The sequence below is a fragment of the Elephas maximus genome, chromosome 22 (genome assembly GCF_024166365.1).
Source record: "Elephas maximus indicus isolate mEleMax1 chromosome 22, mEleMax1 primary haplotype, whole genome shotgun sequence".
Lineage (NCBI taxonomy): Eukaryota > Metazoa > Chordata > Mammalia > Proboscidea > Elephantidae > Elephas > Elephas maximus.
The window spans coordinates 3,281,044-3,304,707 of NC_064840.1; the positions used below are offsets into that span (position 1 = coordinate 3,281,044).

General features: G+C 49.3%; 1 protein-coding gene across 2 annotated transcripts in view; it reads right to left on the reverse strand.

Annotated features, from left to right (window-relative positions):
• The window catches only part of TMEM132C (transmembrane protein 132C), a 354,656-nt gene that overhangs the window by 65,425 nt on the left and 265,567 nt on the right, over window positions 1-23,664 (reverse strand). For both annotated transcript variants that reach the window (XM_049866225.1, XM_049866224.1), the window contains exon 4: window positions 3,691-3,874. In XM_049866225.1, coding sequence (XP_049722182.1) covers window positions 3,691-3,874 — 184 coding nt within the window. The remainder of the gene's footprint in view (window positions 1-3,690; window positions 3,875-23,664) is intronic.

Here is a 23,664-nt window from a genome sequence, read left to right on the forward strand (position 1 = left end):
CACCCCATCACGGGGATGGCAGAGGACTGGGCAATGTTCACTTCCTCCCCCCTTCATCCAGGTCTCTGCTGAAATGTCACCTCCTCACAGCGTGGCCCTGGACCAGCAGCATCTACAGCACCAGGGAGCTCATCAGAGGTGCACGTTCTCAGGCTCCACCCCCAGCTTGCTGAGTCAGACACTCTCTTAGGAGCCCTGCTGGTGCAGTGGTTAAGAGCTCGGCTGCTATCCAAAAGGTCGGCAGTTCAAATCCACCAGCCACTCCTTGGAAACCCTACAGGGCAGTTCTAATCTGTCCTGTAGGGTTGTTATGAGTGGAAATTGACACGACGGCAACAGGTTTTCCAGGAGATTATGAATTCCTGGTGGCACAATGGCTAAGTGGTTCAAACCCCCCCCCCCCAGTGATTCCAAGGGAGAAAGGCCTGGCTATCTGCTCCCATTAAGATTACAGCGTAGGAAACTCTATGGGGCAGATCTATTCTGTCACCTGGGGCTTCCATGAGCAGAAATCGACTTGACAGCACCTAGGTGATTTTGAGAGCCATTGAAAGAGAGTGATCAGCCTCCTGTCTTAGCCCACAGCTTGCATTTTAACTCTTGACTATTAACAGCCCTTGCGTGGCACTTGAACTCTATTCTGATTTGAACAACGGATGGATAAGGCTGAAGGGCAGGCCTAAATACACACAACAACTGCAAGGTAGACTGAAATGACTCCGGAGTATGCATTGCATCCACACAGACACAGTTTCTCCATCTTTTTTTCTTTCAGAAGATTTCCTCTTCCCCCTTGTGAAAATTTACTTACACTGAATTATAAATCCATTCAGAGATCTGAGCTTTAGCGCGTTCAAATGATGACATAATTATGGGGCTGGAGAATAAAGGCTGACAATTTTTAAGGGTGCCCTGGCACCGTTAATCATACACTGAACAGTAAAAATAACAAACCTTCCTTTAGGCTGGGTTAATTTAGGCAAAGTGTACTTACGCAGCAATCTCCATTCGTCAGGGGCTGTGCTCGGTGCCAGCAAGCAAATGAAGAAAAAGACAAGAGTCACTGACCTCAAGGAGCTTACACTTGGGTGCGGGACACAAATCTGGTGGTGCGTCCTTCATAGGGAGGACCCCCAGATCTGTCTCATTCAACAGCTCCTTATTAAGCACCTACTATGTGCCATGCGTTGTTCTACATGCTACTGAAATAGTGGTCCCTATTCTAAAGGAGAAGGAGCCCTGGTGGCCAAATGGTTAAGCACTCAGCTGCTAACTGAAAGGTTGGTGGCTTAAACCCATCAGTGGCCCTGTGGGAAGAAGACCTGGCAATCTGCTCCCGTAAAGATTACAGCCTAGGAAACCTTATGGGGCAGTTCTGCTCTGAGTTGCTATGAGTCAGAATCAACTTGACGGCACACAACAACAATACAACACTTTAATGGAGGAGTCCTTGAACGGTGAAAACCAGAGATCAGCTAATGATGATGTTAATACAGCGAGTGACGGCAATAACTACTAACACTTGTGGAACAATTGCCTTGTGCCAGGCAGTGCGGTAGGTGTCCATTTATTGGACAATTATCCAGTGTGATGTTATATTGTGTCAACTTAAGCAGGCCATGGTTCTCAGTGGTTCAGTAGTTATGTAATGAGGTAATCTGACACATGTATAATGATGTAGTCATCCTCCATGATGTGATCTGATGTGATTAGCCAATCAATTGTAAGAGGAGTTTCCTCAGGGGTGTGGCCTACATCCACTATATATATATATGGTCATTCTGGCAAAGCTTGTTTGCTTGCTCCGGATCCTGCATCCAGCTTGTCATCATCTGACCTCCAGTTCTGGCGACCTGAGCCAGCTGCCTGCTGTACTGCCTGCTGATCTTGGGATTCCTCAGCCTCCGCAGCCTGGGAGCCAACAGCCTGCGATCTGACCTGCTGATCTTGGATTTGTCAGCCTCCGCAGCCTGGGAGCCACTGGCCTGCTATCTGACCTGCTGATTTTGGATTTGTCAGCCCCTGAAGCTATGTGAGTCAGGAGAAGCCTCCAGCCTGACACCTGATCCACGGACTTGAGACTTGCCAGCCTCTACAACCATCTGAGCCATTTCCTTGAGATAAACAACATACATATATATATATATATATATATATATATATATATATATATATATATATATATATATATATATATATATATATGCTTCACTGGTTTTGCTTCTTTAGAGAACCCAGCCTAAGACAGCCAGTAACCTTGCAAACATAACTATCAAGTCAAAACAGCTTTGTCTGAGTCATAGGTTGCTTTTTACAGCAACATTTATGCCAGTTAATTGAACGGAAGGGCCATTTTCAAATTTAATTCCCAAGTAAACCTCCCGCTGTGACGAGGAAACATTTATTCTGCTCATATTGTTACTTTTCACTGAGCAACGTGTTTCACCTGCCCTACAACATCAAAGGGACCCTTAAAATGCTCTCAAGAGTTACAAACGTAAAACTATCAAGTTGAAAAGGAGCACAGAGATCAGGCTAGGATGCTTTTGAAAAACAATAAAACTCTATTTTTTCCTTGTCTCTTTAAAAACAGTCTTCTCCACTCCCTGTCAAAGACGATTCCCTCACAGTCCTTACAGTGCCTGCTCTCTCCCTTCTGGAACACGGAGCATATCGCCAGCACGCTTCCCTGAGGACCGGAAGTGGAAGTAAGCCCCCCATCACTAGCTGATTGGCAGCTGAGTCCAACAGCATCCCAGGTACGCCACAGGCCTGCTGATGCACACCCAGCCTCACGGGTCTGGTTCCCTGAACCGAGCACAGGCAAGGGTGCAGAGAAGTGACCCCGTGATGTTTCTGGGTGGAAAAATCCAACAATGGCGCCAGTGCCCTGATGAGATCCCTAATCTCTCCCTTCAGTTTTGATTGTCTAGGAAGAGAGGAAGATGGCCTGAGAAAGCCCTTTTTTAAAGATGAGTGCAGTGTGTTCTCTGTGAAGGAGAGCCTCAAGGAAGCATATAGCATTTACCCCTCAGTTCTCACCCAGGGTCCTGGCCAGCAGCAGATGGCCCACCGAGAGGCGCTGCTTCAGAGAAAGTTACATGAAGCCTCCACCACCCCATCTGTCAGTCTGTCCCGCTGCGACGGCTCGCATGTTGCTGTGATGCTGACAGCTCTGTCACCAATATTTCAAATAATAGCAGGGTCACCCATGGTGGACAAGTTCCAGCAGAGCTTCCAGACTAAGACTAGAAAGAAAGGGCTGACCATCTACTTCCAAAAACTAGCCAATGAAAACCCTGTGGATCACAACAGAATACTGACCGATGGAAGATGAGCCCCCCAGGATGGAAGGCACTCAAAATACACAGTGGCCACCACAATGGACTCGAACACAGCAAGGATAGCGAAGACGGTGCAGGACGGGGCAACATTTCATTCTGTCGTACGTGGGGCCCCTGTCAGAGCCAATCCAACAGAAGCTGACACCAACAACAAATAAAATGTAACAACTTCCAGGGTGAAGGAATATGGGAAACTCTTAATATAAAAAAAAAAAAAAAATTTTTTTTTTTTTTTTTTAAACATCGCCATAAGAAAATTGTAAGAAACATCCTGGGAAAGGAAGGTTGAGCAAGGATAGGATCAGGCAGCCACGTTCAGGGGTGTCCTCAAAAGCACAAGTCTTACCATGGCGAGGGGGACAATGCCCACCAGGTCCTTCTGGCTGATGAAGATCTCAGACACGGCAACGTCCGTGAGACCTCTCTGCGGGTACTCCACCTGCCACGTGATGGGCTGGGTCCCTGAGAGGCTGCTGAAGCCGGCGATCTCGAAGTTCATCTGTACCACCTCGCTGAATAGACCGGTGCTCCTGGCAAAGTGCAAGAGAAGAGCTTCAGGCTGACTTTGTTCAATGGAAGGGCCCTCCTCCCCCCTCTGCCCACCCTCCTCCACCCCACAACTCTGCCCAGAATATAAGGACAAAGGAAGCACTTGCAGGTGTTTTCAGAAGACCTGACACCATGCGTAGGCTCGGTGGCTTTAGGGATGACTGCCTAATGCCGGGAGTCCCTGGTGGTGCAAAGAGTGAACACACTTGTCTGATGATCAAGAGGTTGGAGGTTTGAGTCCACCCAGAGGCACCTTGATAGAAAGACCTGGCATTCTGCTTCTGAAAAAAAAAGCCTATGGAGTGCAGTTCTAGTCTGACACATACAGGGTTGTGTGTATCAGAGCCAGCTCCGTGGCACCTGGTGGGCCCGATGCCAAGTGTAAGCCGTGCCCCTGAGGCTGGCCCAGGCACTCCCTGAGGACGGCCACCCCCGAGATGGTGATTCTCAGGTATTCATGGTGGACTGGGATTCACTCAGACGTGCTGGAGCAGGTTTACTGGCATCTGTCTCTGGGAAGTGACGCCGTGGTGCACGTTACAGTGGAGGGCAGGGACCAAGAAAAGCAGATAGTGCAGTCTGCCTGTCCTCCGTGCCTCCCTAGCATCCCTAAGCAGGCTAAAATCTCTGCTAAGCCTTTGCCTGGGAGGGGACAACTAGCCCCCATGCCAGCCTAAATGGGGCTTGTGATATTGCTGAAGTAATAAAGAGAGGAACTTAAATACTTCAGTGACTCCAGAGCGCACCCAAGAACCCCCACTTGCTGAATCAATAGTGTAGATTTATTGCAGTAACTCTAGAAAGAAATTTTCAAAATTGGCTTTAAGAAAAAATAAAACCTCTTACTCAGGAGCAAATGAACTCCCCCAATAGTCACAACGAGGTTTGAACCACTGGAAACCCAACTGACCAAACCTCTTAGCTTCCGAACTCTGTCTGGTAAGAAAATGGAGTCTGAAGTGTGTTAAAAAGCCAAAAGGGCTTCACCTCCCCACTGTGGGGTGTGAGGGTTTTTAGATCCAAAGTCGTCAACTGACACTGACAGCTTAGTGCCTGCAGAAAGAAATGAGACTAACAAAATGAAGAAATCAACCTTGTAATAGGGAAACAGCTCTAGGAGAACAGAAGCGTTTGGCCCAGGCTTTGTTTTATTGATTCTATTTTATGTCTGTTTCATGAAGGTGAAGGCCATGTGCTTCTCCCCCTGGAAGTTGGAAGGCAAAATCAAAGTCATGCCACACACACCCAGAAAGGCTTTCTAGAAAGTTCCTCCGACCCCAGGGTTGACACAAAGGCCCTGACGGTCTGTGGGAGTTCTCCACGGTGCTGAGGCCAATCCTTCACAATCCCTCCAAGTTGCAAGCAGCAGAAAAAACTCGATTTGATTTAGACAGAAGAGGGAATTTAACAAACGCATCAAAATCACCAGGAAGAGACGGGTGGAGAAAAAAGACCTGGAGAATGCTGCCGTTGGCTGCTGTTGCACCGGCTCAGCCTCCTAGAGACCTTCTGCACCACAGAATGAAATGCTGCCCGGTCCTGTGCCGCCTTCATGATCCCTGGTACGTTTGAGTCCACTGTTGTGGCTACCGTCTCAGTCCCTCTCCTTGAGGTTTTCCCTCATTTTCACTGACCCTCTACTTCACCAACCACAATGCCCTTTTCTAGCAGTTGGTCTTCCCTGATGACGTGTCAGAAGCAACAACATAAGGAGCCCCAGCAAAACCAAGAGAGGAACTGCCAACCAGTTGCCCTGTGCTGTGAGAAGTTGTAGCTGTTGGGAGGTGGTAAGCTTGGGGTGCTGGCTGAGCAGTGATGGGCCCTGACGAAGGTTCTGACTGCTGAGCTCTTTCTGTGTGCTGACTGGTTCCACAGCCTTTCTCGTACTTTGCCAGAAGGATAAGACAGAAGTAGGACTGAGAAGGCCTGAGAAGCACCCATTCCCCAGCCTCCTAAGGCCCTGAGTGCACTGGGAGTTTTGCCTCATTCCCGGAAGATCTCTGAGGTTAGCTGAGGGAGTGAACTGAGGCCGACCCTGACGTGGCCCGGAATCATGCAGAAGGGGTTGGCTGCTGCAGCAAAAGTGGCAGGGACTGTGCACTCAGGGTCACTGGGTGGAGCAGAGGGTTAATGCACACAGCTGCTAACCAAAAGGTTGGAGGTTTGGGTCTGCTCAGAGGTGCCTTGGAAGAAAGGCCTGACAATCTACTTCCAAAAAAAAAACAGCCATTGAAAACCCTATGGAGCAAAGTACTACACTGACACACGTGGAGTTGCCACGAGTCGGAGTCAACTCGAAGGCAACTGGTTTTTGCACTGAGACCAGATAGAAAAACGGAAAACTCGGTGAATGTCACTATTAAAGAGTGGCCACGTCCAAGCATGAGATGAGAGTGGACATTCTGTGAATGAAGAGAGAACATCTAAAGCCCTGACGTCTTCCCCCGGTTCAGTGCCATGGGGACCGCCCTCCCCCCCGGGCCAATCTTGGGGAGAAGCGGACAGCCCTCCATAGACTGCAGGTTAACTTCCCTGCTGCCAGGTAGAATGGGGGCTCGAGGTGTAATTACAGATAAACAATGGGAGTTGCATATATTGTTTTGTACACCCGAGCTTGTAGACTGGAAAATAGACGGCATTTGTTAGCTGAAGATGAACGTGGTTTGACAACTTTTATCGAGTGACCGTTCTAAGCCTGGTCCTGGTATTAGCAATACTCTCATCTGTCTGTCAGTAAAGCTCTCTGTCTGTCTGTGGAACCTTGTTTGTCGCTGTGATGCCTAACAGGTTTCAGCAGAGCTTCTAGACTAAGATAGACTAGGAAGAAAGGCCAGGCAATCTCCTTCTAAAGCTCAGCCCCTGAGAAGCCTACAGGTCAAAATGGCCTGATCTGAAACAGATCATGGTGATGGCGCAGGACTGGGCAGTGTTTCATTCCACTTTGCACGAGGTCGCCACGAGTTGGGGCCAACTGAAAGGTAGCTAACAATGATGACAAGGACAAGCCATCCCCCAAACCCTGACAATAAGATGTCCTCCGGCTCTGATTGCTTTCCTGCCATCTTCTCCCCCGTACATTCCACTCTGGGCTCCGTGGTGTTCCTCAAACACACCCAGCCTGCCCCCACCTCTGTGTCTTCGCACTTGCCTTCACACCTGAGCATTATAGGGTCGTGCTCATTCTCTGTACTCATCCCTGTTCTCCACGGCCCCCATTCACGACACTGACCCTAATTATTCCTTACACCCACACACACCACTGTATACACTTACATGCACTTGGCGGCTCACCATCTGTCTCCCCTTTCCAGAGTGCGGGCCCAGGTAAGTCAGGGCATTGACTGTCCACTGCTCTGACCTCACCACACCTTGGCGCTGACCCCGAGGAAGTGCTCCGCAAATATTTGTGGACTGAATAATGAATGAGTGGTTGCACGAGGAGCTGCGTTCCCTGATATCCACACCTCTCTTCCCTCCCACTAGTCAGGTTAATATTAATTTTCCTACTCAAGGAGGGAGTAGGAGTCCCTGCTTCGTTGGGGAGAAAGGCAGGGGCAGCCTTCGAAGCTATCAGCGCTTCCAGAGGGTTGAACTCTTTCCAAGAGAAAACCTAAATGCAGAAACCACTGGAGACCTTCCAGAAGAGACACGCTCCAAGGTCCGCTATGAAAACTTCCCATTTCCCAAATATCACAGGAGAGAGGACTTGGATCTGCTCCAAAGCTTGCTGTTGAATTTTACACACGCTGAGCTCTCCCAAATACCTAATGAAGAGGCTGAATTAACTATGCAAAAGCCTGATTTACGGCTAATGTTTGTAATTGATGAGCTGGGGGGTCTCCATGGTAGCACTAACCGCTAAGACCAAAAGGCACTCGAGGGCAGAAAGCGAAGTTTTTATTTTTTAAATGGAGCCTTCCTCTGCTCAGTGCCCAGCCGGTCTGTCCATCCATCCACCCGTCAAGGGTCTTCCAAGTGCCCGAGCCCTGCCAGAGTCTGTGCTCAGACACCAGGGACACGGAATTGCCTGCCGTGAGGTCCATAGTGGGTCCCGGCTGCCTGCCGGGGGGAGCTCACACAAGCTGCTCTCTGTCCCCACTTACGTGGTTAAAGAAGCAAGGAGACTGGAGTGAACGCAGGTGCAGCACACCTGGGGGGTACTTTGCTCTTGTCCGTGGGTTCCTTTGGGTGGCACCCATCATCAGGGGCACGTGCCAAGCAGGCAGGGTTTTGCTAGAACTGAGAACGCAATCTAATTCTTGCTATGCCTCTTCTCTTTGTACTTGGGGGCTCGCGTTTTCATTCTGGAAGAAATTTTTGTTAATGCTGCAGCTGTTGCATCAATCCGCCTCATGGAGGCTTTCCCTCGTTTTCACTGACCTCTACTTTACCAAACAGGATGCCCTTTTCTAGAGATGGGTCTTTCCTGATAACGTGTCCAAGGTAAGTGGGCTGAAGTCTCACCATCCTCGCTCCTAAGGAGCACCGTGGCTGTGCCCACTAACAATCTACGTCCTCCTATTCCAGGCAGTGGCCTTTACCCAGGCTGCATGATGGAATAGCCTGGTGAGCTTAAAAAAAACACCCATCCAACCCTTTCGCCCTGCCCTTCAGAGTCCCTTGGCCTGCGGTGGGCTGGGATCTGACTATTGCATTAGTGCTTCCTGGCCACTCACGGGTAGCCAGGGTTAAGAAGTACCTTTTTTTTTTTTTTTTTTTTTAAGGGGGATAGTTTTGAATATGGAGATGGTCTTTCTCTTGTACCGAAGTCAGCAGCAGCAGCAAGACAAGACTCCTTGGGGCAGAAAGGCAGAGGTGGGCGTATGGAAAGCCATGCCCCACCAGGACCCTAGAAGGGTTTGGTGCACTGGGTGCCATTTACACTCTGCTGAGCAGGAAAACTGAGCCTGTGCCAGGTGGTTCCACAGAGGGGATTTAATTCAGGGAACTGGTTATCACTGGGATAAAAAACCCAAAACTCACTGCTGTCACTTCAGACTCATAGTGACCCTATAGTCAAGTCAGACTCACAGCAGAACTGCCCGATAAGGTTGGAACTGCTGGTGGATTTGAACTGCCGACCTTTTGGTTAGCAGCTGAGCTCCTAACCACTGCACCACCGGGCTCCACTGCTGCGATTGGGGAGCTGAAGCGGCAAACGGGATGGCGAGGCAACCCGTGGACTAGGAACAAGAGGAGGTGCTACTATCCCTAGGGCTGTGGACGAAGGTAGAGGTGGTGGTACCAGACCCCAGTAGCTAGGGCCCACGTCAGGAGCTGTCAGTGGGGGCTGGAGCCACAGAGGAAAAGCAGAGACCGCCAGAGACATCGTCAGAAGCAGAAAGAGCAAAAACTACCATGCCTTTCCCCTCCAGCCCCCCTCCAGTCTCTCTCTAGGGCGCCCACCAGGAAACTTCACCCCAGTCCAGTTGGCCAAGGGTTTGCAATGCAGTTTGCAGGGGTCACAGGAAGGGAGGGGGTCACAGGAGGACAGACGACCAGCACACGTTCCCAGCCGAGCCCCTGCACGCAGAGTACCCACTCGGCAGGACGCTGAGGCCCATTCACTGGAGAAGACAGCTTTGCTGATGAGAACACAGAGCAAATGAGCATTCCACAGACATCCGGTGGCTCATACTATGGGCTGGGGCATCCCTGGGTGGTGTAAATGGTTTATGTGCTCAGCTGCTAACCAAAAAGCTGGAGGTTCAAGTCCTCCCAGAGGTGCCTTGGAGGAAAGGCCTGGTGATCTATTTCCAAAAGCCGTACGGAGCACAGGTCTGCTCTGACTCACGTGGGGTTGCCAGGAGTTAGACGTGACTCAACAGTAACTTTTTTTTTCTTTTAATAAATCCTAATTAGTTAAATGGACGAATCTGAGCTCCTCTGCTGTAAGCCTTCAGCCTCGTTATCTCTGGATAGTGTGGCCGCCTGCACCAGCCAGCTCTCCTGTAGATCCACCTGCTGTTCTTTCCTCGTGGGACTTACCGGCAAGACCCTGAAGGGTGCATCCAGCTGGCTGAGCTGATTTGGGGAGGAAAATTTACCCTGGAGAAAAGTGGGGAGAAGAAACTCACTTCTGGAGGTGGACTGTTGAAATGCACAGCCGCAGTAATTCTTCAGGAATCTGCAATTCCTCACAGCTCAACGGGACTCACCGGCAAGCCTGGCTTTTGCACTTACAAGTCTTTCTCCCCGCTTTCCCCTTAAGAGTCCAGGAAGCAGGCAAGGGGCCAGCCCTCCTAGCCACGCCAGCCCCTCTCAGCTCGACTAAGACTGTTTGAACCACTCAGCATCTCTGCAGAGGCCTTCACTTAGGAAAAGCTATTATTAAGTGCTTTAAAAGCATCCCTAATAGAAAATAGATGAGCTCCAAAGGACCACCACCTTGGAGGAACGTGAAGGCTTCAGTACCACAAGTCTGTGCGCTATGGCCATGGCAGGGCATTTGACTCAATTAGTGTTAACAAACGGGTTTCCGCCAGACAAGCTCTTGTGAGCGGTGGGCTTAAGTGTGATGGGGCAGTCATGTTACATGCAGGGGAGGTGGGTTCTTTACACTGTGTTTCCCATCTGCCTCTGGACCCACAGAAGGGCAGCCTGATGCAACAGACGGAACACTGGATTAGGAATCGGAAAACAGTCGTAGCCCTGAGAGAATGGGAAATTCTCATTTCGGAGTCTCCCACTACCCATCCTTTCTTTTATCATTATTTTTTAATTGTTGTAAAGTATATATAATAAGGAGTTCCTGGGTGGTACAAATGATTACCATGCTCACCTGCTAACTGAAAGGTTGGAGGTTCAAGTCCACTCAAAGGTGCTTTGGAAGAAAAGCCTGGCAATCTACATTAAAAAAAATCAGCCATCGAAACTTTGTGGGGCACAGTTCTACCCTGACACACATAGGGTTGTCATGAATTGGAGTTGACTTAATGGCCCCTGGTTTTTATATATAACATTTGCCATTTCAACCATGTTTATACGTACAATTCAGTGAATTAATGACTGTACTTCTGCCACGCTGTGCGACCATCACCACTATTTCCCAAACTTCTTCATCACCCCAAATGGAAATTCAGAACCTTTTGAGCAATAACTCCCCATTTCCTCCTCCCCCCACCAGTGACCACTAATAAGCGTTGGTCTCTATACACTTGCCTATTCTAGATATTTCATATAAGTGGGTTCATACAATATCTGTCCTTTTGTGCCTGACTAATTTCACTCAACGTAATGTTCTCGAGGTTCATCTGTGTCGTAGCATGTATCGGGACTCCATTCCTCTTTATGGCCGAGTAAATGTTCCACTGTGTGGCTAGAGCACGTTGTTCATCCATTCATCGTTGACGGATGCTTGTTCATTGCAGCATAATTCACAACAGCCAAAAGGTGGGGAAAACCCATCCTGTTCTAACAGCATGACGTGTCCTCTTGGGAAATCACCCTTCTATTCCACGGAGCTGGGATGGGAGGTTCATTTCTGGTGGTCACCTCCACCCTAAAGCTCAAGTGGCCAAAATATCCACTCTGAAGATTCGTACAGCCAAGGTGGTGTAACCAAGTGGATGTTCCCTTCTGGGACCTTGCCAACAAGGGTCAAGGGAGGAGGAAGGAATGGCCTGAGGTTGGTCATCACCTGGCCAGATGCTGACAGACGTTCCTGCAGGGGGCTCTGGATCCAGCTACCACTGCCCTGCCTCCTTCATTCCCTGGTTCCTGCCCATTCCAATCTGTCCTGCCTCTCGCCCTCTCACCAGCCCTGTAGCCCCTACTGTCGGCTTCAACACATTCCCTTTGGCTTACAGTCGCCATATTTGGTTTCTGTTGCTTGGTTTTGCCATTTCCCTTTCTCCCTCTCTGGGCCTCAGTTTCCCCCTTTGTAAAATGAAGATATCGTAAAATGGCCAGATAATCTCTTCTCTTTGCTTTAACATGCTAGACTCACCAAAAAAAACCCCAAACCCATTGCTGTCAAGTTGACTCCTACTCATGGACACTCCGCGTGTTACCGAGTAGAATGTATCCCATGGAGGTTTCTTCCGAGTAATATTTACAGGAGCAGATAGCCAGGCCTTCTTCCTTGGTGCTGCCGGGGGGGTTGGAACCCCCTGATGTTTAGGTTAGCAATGGAGCACCAACTGTTTGCATCACCCAGGAACCTCGCTCTAGGCTATAGTGATGTTTATCCCGCATCTAACGTGGGCACTTTGTTGTTGGTTTTTTTTTTTTTTTATTGTGCTTTAGGTGAAAGTCTGCAGAGCAAGTTTCCCACTCGACAGTTTGTACACAAACAGTGCATTGGCTGCATTCCCCACAATGTGTCAGCACGCTACCCATTTCTGCCCTGGGGTCCACGTTCGCTTTCCTCTGGATTTCCTACTCCTTACCTTCGCATCTTCGCTTTTGGGCAAATGCTGCCCTTCTGATCTTGTATAATTGATTGTTCTAAGGGGCAGGTTCCTACCAGGTGTTATTGTTTGTATTATGGGCCTGTCTACTGTTTGGCTGGAAGGTGGTCTCTGGGAATGGCTTCAGTTCCAGGTGAGACAGGTATCTTAGGCCATAGACTCGGGGTTCCTCCAGTCTTTGTCAGACAAGCAAGTCTGGTCGTTTTTGTGAATTTGATTTTTTTGTGTTCTACATTTTTCTCCTGCTCTGTCCAGGACCCTCTGTTGTGATCCCAGTCAGAGCAGTCAGCAGTGGTGACATCAGCACTTTGGAAGCAGATTCTGAAGAAATACGGCCCCAGAAATCCCTGCCCTCCTCACGTTCCCTGAGGCGGCACCGCTGCTTTCATCTCTCAGTGGTTCCCTGTGCTCCACACAAGGCAGTCTGGCTTGAAAGGCAGGCAGATGCCCTGGACGAACGGCCCCCTCCATGGGGTACCAGGGAAAAATGTAGCGGGCGGAAAATAAACAGAGGCTTGAACAGCGCTGCCCCGCTGTCTTCCCTGGACAGCAGTGTTTTCCTCCAGCTGTGCGGACCGTTTGGCCCGTCCTAAGGAAGGAACACTTGCTGGCAGGCAGTCCCAATCCTCCCGTGTGAAGGACGCCGCTGCCACAGACAGTTTTCCCTGAGCAGCTCTGCTGGGGAGGGGACCATTTTTCAAATCGAAGGCACTGAAGCCATAACTATTTGGCCGAGGCAATCCAAGGGGACCTCCAATTTAGCAAAAGCCATCTCTAGGTGTCTCGGAAGCTGCCCGAATAGAGTGTAAAGATGCCGAAATGAACTGCGTCCTCTGAGAAATCGGTTTAAAGGCTGCAATTTCATCTTAGAGTAAACGTCGCTGATGCCTGCGCCCTGGGCTGCAGGCTGCAGGGAATTGAATAATAGTGTGTTCATGCTGGAGATGGAAAACTTCATCCTGGCTGAAAAATCCTCTCCATTCCGAAACCCCCATGCTCTGAGCAGGGCTACAAAGCACCCGGGAGAGCTGTTCCTATACTTCCCCCAGGTGCCAGCTTCTTGGGAGGGACAGGCTTGGAGATCTCCAGGCACAGGGCCAGGAGCCGCTGGCTACCTCCTTCAGCACGTGCCCCGTGCATTCTCCCAGAAAAATTCACCGAGTGCCTGCAATATGGAATCCCTAGGTGGTGCAAACAGCCCAGCGCTCGGCTGCTAACTGAAAGATTGGAGGTTTGAGTCCACCCAGGAGAGCCTCACAAGAAAGGCCTGGTGATCTACTTCCAAAAAATCAGCCACTGAAGACCTTATAGAGCACAGTTCTACCCTGACATAGAGGGGGTCGCCAAGGGTCGGGATCGGCTCAGTGGCACCTGGTGTTTTGGTTGGCCTACGACATGCGAGGCACTTTTTGAGGAACTAGGGACACAGCTGGTGTGTGTGTGTGTGTGTGTGTGTGTGCATGGGGTGGGGGCCGGCAGTTAACAGGTAATAATAATAACCGTTGCTGTTGTTGTCAGCTGCCGTTGAGTCAGCCCCCAACTCACGACGACCCCATGACAAGGGAACGAGACGCTCCCCCTTCCTGCGCCATCTCCATGGTCACTTGAGGATCAGATGGTTGTGATCCACAGGTCTTTACTGGTTGATTTTTGGAAGTAGATTGCCAGGCCTTTCTTCCTAGTCTGTCTTAGTCTGGAAGCTTCGCTGAAACCTGGTCAGCATATTAGCAACATGCAGGCCTCCACGGACAGACGGGTGGCGGCTGCACATGAGGTGCATTGGCCGGGAATTGAACCCAGGTCTCCCACACGGAAGGAGAGAATTCTAGCACTGAACCACCACTGCCCCCAAGTAGACGTAGAACACTTAGCCTGGAGCCTAGCACTGTTAATTGCACAAGAAACCTTGGTTGGAATTTAATCCCACAGGCATATCCCCTTTCACCTGACTTCCCAAGCTGTAGGGGCTGCTAAGAGCTTATCAGGAACAGTAGCGTGCTGGGGAGGGAGGCACTCAGTGCTAACCCTGGATGAACTTGGTTCTCAGGCCCCAGGAGGCTGTAGGAGCCCTTGGTGCAGCGGAAGGGTCCTCACCTGGTCTATCTTCCTTCTTCTTTGTCTCCTTAGTGAGGGGCTCAGAACAAGCCTCACACTGGGGTACAAACAGGTCCCCCTTTTCCCTCCCCAGCACTCAGGAGAGCCAGGACTCAGAACCCAGACTCCTGACTCCCAGGCCTGTAGGCAAGAAAGACTCCACTACAGAGGGGTGGAGGAAGTGATACTGGAAGAATTAGCCACCTTGATACATCCCCCATCTTCAAAGATGACCCAGGGAATTAGGACCCAGCAGGTCAGCTGGCATACTCCGTTTATTGCCCGAGTGATCCTGGGGAGGTGTTTCTACTCTGAGATCTGCCAAGTGGGAGTAATATCCCACCCCTCACAGTCTGTTCTAGAGAACCGAGAGCAGAAGGCCCCTGGTGCAGCTGAGGGCAGAGATCTTGTTCTTACTTTAATCTGAAGAGAGAGAGAGTGTGAGACTGGTCCTGGAGGGAGGAAGGGGGGAGGAATCGAGGGAGAGGAGCAGAGGAGAGAAGAAAGAAAAAGAGCAAGAGAGTGAGAAAGGCAGAGAGGAGAGAGAGAAGAGGGGGTGGAAAGGGAAGGGAGAAGAGAAAAAAGGTGGGGTGGGGGAGAGGAAGAGGAGAATTTAGGGGATGGCTGCCTGTGTGATTTCACCGCGCCCACGGCAGAGCCAGGCTTGCTACAAGAGGAGAACGCAGACTTGATACTCAGAGCTGAGGGCAGTGTCTCAGTTCCTGAAGGGCCCAGGCCTCTTAGTCTTTGAAGAAGACAAACGGGAGGGCCAGGACCTGCTGTTAAATGGTCCGCATGGAAGCGGAAGAAGTGTGCAGCAGAGCCCTCGTGATGGAGGCAACCCAAGGTCACCAGCCAGCTCCCTTGAGTGCTCTATCCATCCAACCGTCCGTCCGTCCATCCACCCACCCACCCATCCATCCATCCATCCACACACTCACTCACCCTCCCACCCACCCATCCATACACCCACCCATCCAGCCAGCCACCCATCTATCCATCCATCTGTCCGTCTGTCTGTCCATCCATCCCTCCCCCCCTCCACCCATCTATCCAATTTTTTTGGAGGAGGACTTCAGAGTCATCTACTGGGCTCTGGTGAGCGTCATTTTTGACACTCTAACCCCCGCATCATTTCATCGTCTTTAAAATGGGGATGCATTCAAGGACCCACTACACAGAGCTGTAATGAGGCTTAAATGAGTTAATATATAAAACATGCCTGAAGCAGAGCCTGGCTCGATGTTATGCTCTCCTTAGATGTAGAGTACTGTTCTGTTATTTTTATTGCTATTGTCCTTTAGTGCCGTGTCTCCAAACTTCTAATGTGGATCACCCACCGCCTTTGTGACTTTCCGCCAAATCTACGTCTGTTTGTTCCATTATGTACTGTGTGGGTTTTCTCTTTAAAGAGGCTCACTTTTTCCGTAAACTTTCAAAAATTTATTTAGCAGAAAATTTTACATCAATGCACCAATGATACATTTCAACAGTACAAGGTGAAAGTGTGAGTCACTTGCCAATAAGAAAATAGCCCAGGGAACACATCCATTAGAGCTTGAGGCAGGAGAAAGACCAGAGGGGCCGCTCCACTGGCCTTGGCTGTCCCAAGGATGTGTGGAGGCAGATGTGGAGATGCCTTTCTCGCTTTGGGCTCTGACTGATTTAACATCCTTCTGTCTGCGATCTATATAAAGACATCTCATGGGATACTTTGGGAAAGGCTGCTTCTGGGGTTTGTCTGGCCACTGATGTTCACTGCCGGCAACACCCACGGCAACCACCCCGCATTGCAAGAAAACATTCTCAGAAGAAGCTGCAGATTATAGGTCCACGTGCCAAGAAGTTCTCGCTCGATTCTCCTTCCTCATCTATGGCCTGAAGTACCCAAGAGTACCCCACTAAGTGGACCATGCAGAGCAGCAACTTGAACTCCTGGTCTTCAGGTCCACAGCATTCTGTCTTCTGTCTGTTACTCAGGTCTCTGTACCCCCACGTCATCAGGGAAGACCAGTCGCTGGAAAATGACGCCAAGGGGGGTCAGCAAAAACAAGACAAACCCTCCATGAGATGGATTGGCATGGTAGCCACAACAGTGGGCTCAAACACACCAACCAACCATCATGAAGATGGCACAGGTCTGGGCAACGTTTCCTTCCGTTGTACGTAAAGTTTCTGTGAGCTGGAGCCAACTCGATGGCAACGGACAACAACAACGACTACACCCTCAGAGATGATAAAACCAAAAAACTAGCTGCTGTCAAGTTGACCCCGATTCATGGTGACCCCGTGTGTATCAGAGCAGAGCTGTGCTCCCTCCATAGGGTTTTCAAAGGCTAAATTTTCAGAAGTAGATCACCAGACCTTCCTTCCAAGGTGCCTCTGGGTAGATCCAAACTGCCAGCCTTTCAATTAGCAGACGGGCTCTTAAAGAAATGCCGCATCACGTTATCAGGGAAGCAGTGACCTTCCCAGCCAGCAGGGCGGCGCTCCTCCCCACTCAGCTGCCCTCTCTGAGCGCCAGCTCCTTAAGCCCGTGTCCCAGGGCTGAGATCTGCCTCATTTTAACCAACCACGACTGCAGAGACAAGTTAGGGGAGGAGTGCAGTGGAGAAACAAACAAAACCGTAAACCCAGGGTGCTCGCTGCTTAGGGCATTTCTTTTCAATGTCATATCATTTGGGTTCAAGCTGGCTCAATGTAAGAGAGGAACAAGGAGCCCTGGTGGCGCCGTGGTTAAAGTGCTTGGCTGTTAACCTAAAGGTCGGCAGTCTGAACCCACCAGCCACTCCATGAGAGAAAGATGTGGCAGTCTGCTTCTGCAAAGATTACAGCCTTGGAAACCCTATGGGGCAGTTCTACCCCATCCTATAGGGTCACTCTGAGTCGGAATTGACTTGATGGCAACGGGTTTGGTTTTAGGTTTTTTAAGAGAGAAACATCTCCCTCCTTCTTCAGCTTAGCTTCCTGTTTCATATTGGCCACAATTTTCTTTTCACAAAAGGCATGATTGTTTTTCTTAGAGAAAGAGAAAAAAATCAGAAGATGCAGAGGAAAAGACTCGCCCATCATTACGGGGTATTTTAATAACGTCAGCAATTTGGCGGGTTTATTCGCTTATGTAATAGTGGAAAAAGACAAGCCCAAATCCCATTTCACCCGGTAGCTAATAATCCTTTGAACCATAACAGGGCAGAATTCTAGTCTTGCAAACTAGGTCACAGGTTGCTAAATACATATTGTTATATACATCTTTATAATATGCATGATGTATTTCTATAAATGTAATATAGTAATATAAATTATAAATAAACATACTTTATAATATATATATTGCTAAAATGTATTTGGCTACTGTAGTTATTTAACGATTTTTTTGACATTAAAAAAAATCTTAAATGCAATACATGCACACAGTAACAAAAACACAAACTCTACCAAAAGGAATATGGTATAAAGTAAGGTTCCCTCCCAGCACTGACCCTTAATTTCTCAAATCCCTTCCCGCTGTATAGCTCTCCAGAGGTTTGTTACAGGCCTTTTTCTTCACCCCAAATAGCAGCATGGCACACATACCACTCAATGCCTCCTTTTCTTCACTTAGCAATTGTTCTTAGAGAGCTTTCCAGGTCAGTGGACACAGATACGGCTCATTTTAAGTGCTGTGTAATTCTCTATTTAATGGAAGTGCCAGGATTTATTTAACCAGTTGTTTGCCGTCTACCACAGCTAACTACAGGAGCCCTGGTGGCACAACAGTGAAGTGCTCAGCTGATAACCCAAAGGTTGGTGGTTCAAGCCCACTAGTGGCTCTGTGGGAGAAAAGACCTGGACATCTCTTCCCAGAAAGATTACAGACCAGGAAACCTGTCGTGGATTGAATGTGTTCCCCCGAAATGTCTGTCAACTAGGCTAGGTCATGATTCCCAGTACTCAATGAATGTCTACCATTTTGTCATCTGATGTGATTTCCCTGTGTTGTAAATCCCGTCACTATGATGTAATGAGATGGATTAGTGGCAGTTATGTTGATGAGGTCTACGAGTTTAGAGAGTCTTAAACCAATCTCTTTTGAGATATAAAAGAAAGAAGCCAGTATAGAGACGTGAGGACCCCATACCACCAAGAAAGCAGCTCCGGGAGCAGAGTAATCCTTTGGACCTGAGGTTCCTGTGCTGAGATGCTCCCAGACCAAGGGAAGACTGATGACAAGGACCTTTGTCCAGAGCCGACAAAGAGAGAAAGTCTTGCCCTGGTGTTGGCACCCTGAACTCGGACTTCTAGCCTACTGGGCTGTGAGAGAATAAGCTTCTCTCTGTTGAAGCCACCCACTTGTGGTGTTTCTGTTATAGCAGCAGCAGGTAACCAAGACAAAACCCTACGAGGCAGTTACACTCTGTCCTATAGAGTTGCTGTGAGTTGGAATCAACTTGACGGCACACAACAACAAAAAATAATGCTACAATGAACCAAAGACCAAACCAAACCCGTTGCTGTCAAGTTCGTTCTGACTCACAGCAGCCCTATATGACAGGATAGAACTGCCCCATAGGGTTTCCAAGTTTCATCTGGTGGATTTGAACTGCCAACCTTTTGGTTAGCAGCTGAGCTCTTATCCACTGTGCCACTAGGGCTCCCAGTGAACCATACCTCCTAGTATCCAGGTCTTGTTGAGCCCCTCCTCTGGAATCTAGGCTGGCCTGGTATGTTATTGTCAGCTGCCTCCGAGTTTACTCCGACTCATGGCGACCTTATGTACAACGGAACAAAATGCTGCCTCACCCTCCTGACTGCCAGCATGTTTGAGACCATCCTTATAGTCACTGTGCTAATCCACCCTACTGAGAGTCCCCCTCACCCTCGCTGGCCCTCTTTCTACTTCACCAAACATGATGTTTTCCTCCAGTGACTGCTCCCTCCTGCTGCTGTGTCCAAAGCAAGTAAGTCGGACAAAGTTCTGCTGTGATTCACAGGGTCTTCACTGGCCGGTTTTCAGAAGGGCTCATGAACTCACCACCTCCTCAGCTTTCTATCTGACCTTCCCCGTTGCTGGTGCCAACGGGATCCCGTATAGATGGTTCTTCCAAGGGGCACAACTCTAAAGGCAAACATTTGTTGTCGCTTGTCTTCATTTTCAAAAACTTACTATTCAGATACATGTTTGATAATGTACATACTATATCAGCATGGAAGTGCATCTATATATCCTGATAAAATTATACACATATCGAATACCTGCTCAAAAACATTTATAATTAGGAGTGCAAGATAAAAATAAACAGAGAGCCCAGGGTGCATATTGATTTAATTAGTCCTTTTTCTGTTGATGAAATTTTAGGTTGTTTTCAGTGTTTTTCTCTTAAAAGTATCACTGCAATAAATAAAGTCTGAATGCCTCTATGTGGCTTTGTCTAGGGCAGTCACTAAGTGGGACTGCTGTATCGGAAGGGGGTGAACATTCACAAACTGAAAAGAAAACTCCAAATTGTTTCCCACGTGTCTGTACCAATAGTCCCACAGTGGGGTGTGAGTCTCTGCTTCTCCTGCCCCAGACAACATGTGATATTATTAAATGCTTGAATTCACACTGCCCTGATGGATGAGAAATGGAACCCTACTGCAGTTTTAATGGGGATCTCCCTGGCCCCGGAGCATTGTTTTCCTTAAGTTTATTACAACTTTTATTTCCTTCTCCATGCATTGCCTGTTAGTATTCTTAGCCTATTTTCCATATGGTTGTTTACTCTTTTTTTTCAGTCTCCAGTGCTGCTTCTTGTCTATTACATGGTATAGTGGCTCGAATGGCACTCCCCAAAAAGATATGTTCAGGTCCTAACACCTAATACCTCTCAATATGACCTTATTTGGAAACACAGTCTCTACTGATGTCTTCAAGGGCAGATGAGGTCACACGGATTAGCTGTTAGGTGCTGTCCAGTTGGCTCCAGCTCACATGACTGTGTGTGCAACAGAACAAAACTCTGCCCGGTCCGGAGCCATGTTCATGATCTAGCACTATACTGGACAATATTCTTTTGTGACCCATAGAGTTTTCACTGGCTAACTTTCAGAAGGAGATCACCAGGCCTTTCTTCCTAGTCTGTCTTAGTCTGGAAGCTCTGCTGAAACCTACCCACCATGAAGGATCCTGCTGGTATTTGAAATACCTGTGGCAAAGCTCCCAGCATCACAGCATTATGCACGCCACTGCTATTTCAAACCCCAGTGGGATCCCCCATGGTGCGACACACTGACAGACAGGTGGGCCCTAAATCCAATGACTGGTGCCTTTATAAGCGAGAAGAGAGAGAGGTCTGGACCCAGAGACACCCAGAGGGAAGAAGACCATGTAATGATGGAGGCAGAAGCTGGAGTGACGCTGCCACAAGCCAAGCAATGCCAGGAGCCACCAGAAGCTGGAAGGGACAAGAAAGACTCTCTCCTAGAGCCTTCAGAGGGTGCACAGCCCTGCGGACCCCCTGGTTTTGGACTTCTAGCCTCCAGAACTGTGCCAAGAGTAACTTTCTGTTTTCTAAGGCACCAGTTTGTGGTTTTGGGTTTTTTGCCCCAGCACACAAATACACATGAGTTGTAAATATTTCAACCTCTTCTTTTTAAGTTTGTCTCCCCAACAGGGCATGTGGTCATGGAAGTTTGGGACCATATTGCTTTAATTCCTGTCTCCCTAATATCAAAAGCCCCTGGCTGGTGCAATTGGTTAATATGCTTACCTGCTAACTGAAAGGCTGGCATTTCAAGTCCACACAGCAGTGCCTCAGGAGAAAATCCTGGTGACCTACTTCCAGAAAGTCAGCTACTGAAAACCCCACGGAGCACGGCTCTACTCTGACACTCACGGGGTCACCACGAGTCGGAGTCGGCTGGATAGCAACTGGCGGCTTATGCCTCACGGTGGGGTGCAATGTTTGCGAAGTAAATGTAAGACCTGAGAAGTCCTGGATTGGAAGCTGCTCCTTCAGGTCTGCTAAGCTGGAATCTGAGGGCACCCCCTGCCCCTCAGTCTACAGCTCCATGTTCCCCGCCTTTTGTTGGTGGCATCAGACCTCAGCTATACATCACCCCAATCTGTCCCCTCAGGGAGTAAGGATAAAACACCTGCTTTCACCATTTCCTCATCCCTGTTCCTTTACGACTTGGCACCGGGCGGATGGCCCTGAACCAGGCCCCTTCGAGCTAACGCAGTAAAAAGGGAAGAGGAGAAGCAGGGAAAATCAACTTCAGCTGCCTGGCCCTGAAACCCACTCCAGCTGGGCCCCACGTGTGCCTGCCATCCCGGCTGGTTATTATAGTGGCCAGTATTTTAAAGACCGGGGAAAAGGCTCAGATCCAAAGAGACCGGGACTATCGTAGCCACTGTGGTAAGAGTCGACCCTCTTCAAAGGGAAGTCCGCGTGAGCGATGAAATGCTGCCAAACCTCGGTCCGACGTGCCCTCTGCAAACGCAGTGAGAGAGTTTCCTCGCTCGCTGGTGAAAGCAGGAGTCTGCAAGGCGCCTTGTCGCTGACCTACGCTGCACACTTGTTCAGGGCTGGCTGGGCTCGGGAGTGCATCGTGATTTGCAGATTAAACATGTCTTTTCTTAGTGTGTATTTTAAAAGGAAAAGGTAAAAAACAATCCTGGGAATGGAGACTCCAACAGAGCTGTAGGTAGAGTCTGGGCGTTCCATCCTGGGGCAGTTCTACTCTGTCCTATAGGGTCACTATGAGTCGGAACCGACTCGAAGGCAGTGGGTTTACTTTTCAATAGCACCCTCAGCCTCGGGAGGGCAGGAGGGTGATAGTTTCTCAGTCAGGGGTGATCTGCCTCCAAGGGGACAGATGACGAGGCCTGGAGACATCAGGACTGGACAGAAAGACTGCCACCGGCCCTAGTGGGTAGAGGCCAGGATGCTTCTAAACATCCTACGGTGCACAGGGTACTTCTCTCTCCAACAGAGGATTAGCCACTTGCCCTTGAGTAGACTCTGACTCATGGTGGCCCCAGGTGAGTCAGAGTAGAACTATGTCCTACGGGGTTTTCAGTGGTTGCTTTCTTGGAAGTAGGTCACCAGGCCTCTCTTACAAGGCACCATTGGATGGACTTGAACCTCCAACCTTCCGGTCGGCAGATGAGCATGGCTTGCCCCACCCAGGGGAACCAAAGCAAAGCCCAAACCACTTAAATTTCCCTAGCCCCCCTTCAGGTAAGCGTAATAGGGGGAAAGGGTCCCCTTGGGAAATAACCTGCCTCTGCTCCTTCACAATCAGAATAGATGCAGGCCTAATGAATTTGGATGCATGGGCAAGAGAAAGGGTGACCCTGGTGGGGGAAGCAGAGAGACCAAAGCCGTGGAGATGCAAGTGGGCCCTCACAGAGCTCCAACTGAGGTGGGAGGAGGGCTAGGTGAGGTGAAGATAAGAACGTGAGTCAATAAAAAAAAAAAAAAAATTTTTTTTTTTTAGGTTGCCTGAAACCTGAAGATGGGAGCCTTGAATGCCAGACCCAAAGCCACCTCTGATACCAGGGGCCTTGAATGCCAGGGCCAGGGCCGCCTCTGATGCCAGGGGCCTTGAATGCCAGGGCCAGGGCTGCCTCTGATGCCAGGGGCCTTGAATGCCAGGGCAAGAGCCACCTCTCATGCCAGGGGCCTTGAACACCAGGGCAGTAAGCCACGCCCTGATAGCTCAGCCACCCCTATGGTGATCTCTGCATACAGCAAGCTGCGCTCAAGTTGATTTTAAGCTGAACAATCCAGGGTTGGGGGTGGCTTCAAGGCATGACCTACATTCTAATTCAAATGCCTCCTCTCCTTCCTACAAAGAGAAGGCTTAAGATGGAAGCTCTCTGGGGCAATCAGAGACCAGGAGGGAGCCTTTTAGGACCTCCTGACCCCCCTGGGGTGGAGACAAGTGGGCTTCAAGCCAAGAAGGTAATTGCATTTATTTTTATGTTTCCTTCTATTTATGGCAAATGATATTCACGTTTTGTATTCAGTAAATGACATACAGTTTCCCTTGGAAATAACTTTAAAGTGGGAAAAAAGAGATGAACTCACTTTAATAAAAAATGCTAACTAAATAATCCTAGTGCCAGGTTTCTGTGGATTCGGCAAACATTGTGAATGGCATTTGGGAAACATCATGATTCCAGCCCTGACAAGAGTGGTATTTCAAGCCAGCAAGGCAGTGAGTGGGGCAGCGGTGGTTTTGTGGGAGAATTTGTACCCCCTCTTTTTCTGGGGAGACCCTGGTTCTGGTGGTTTTGT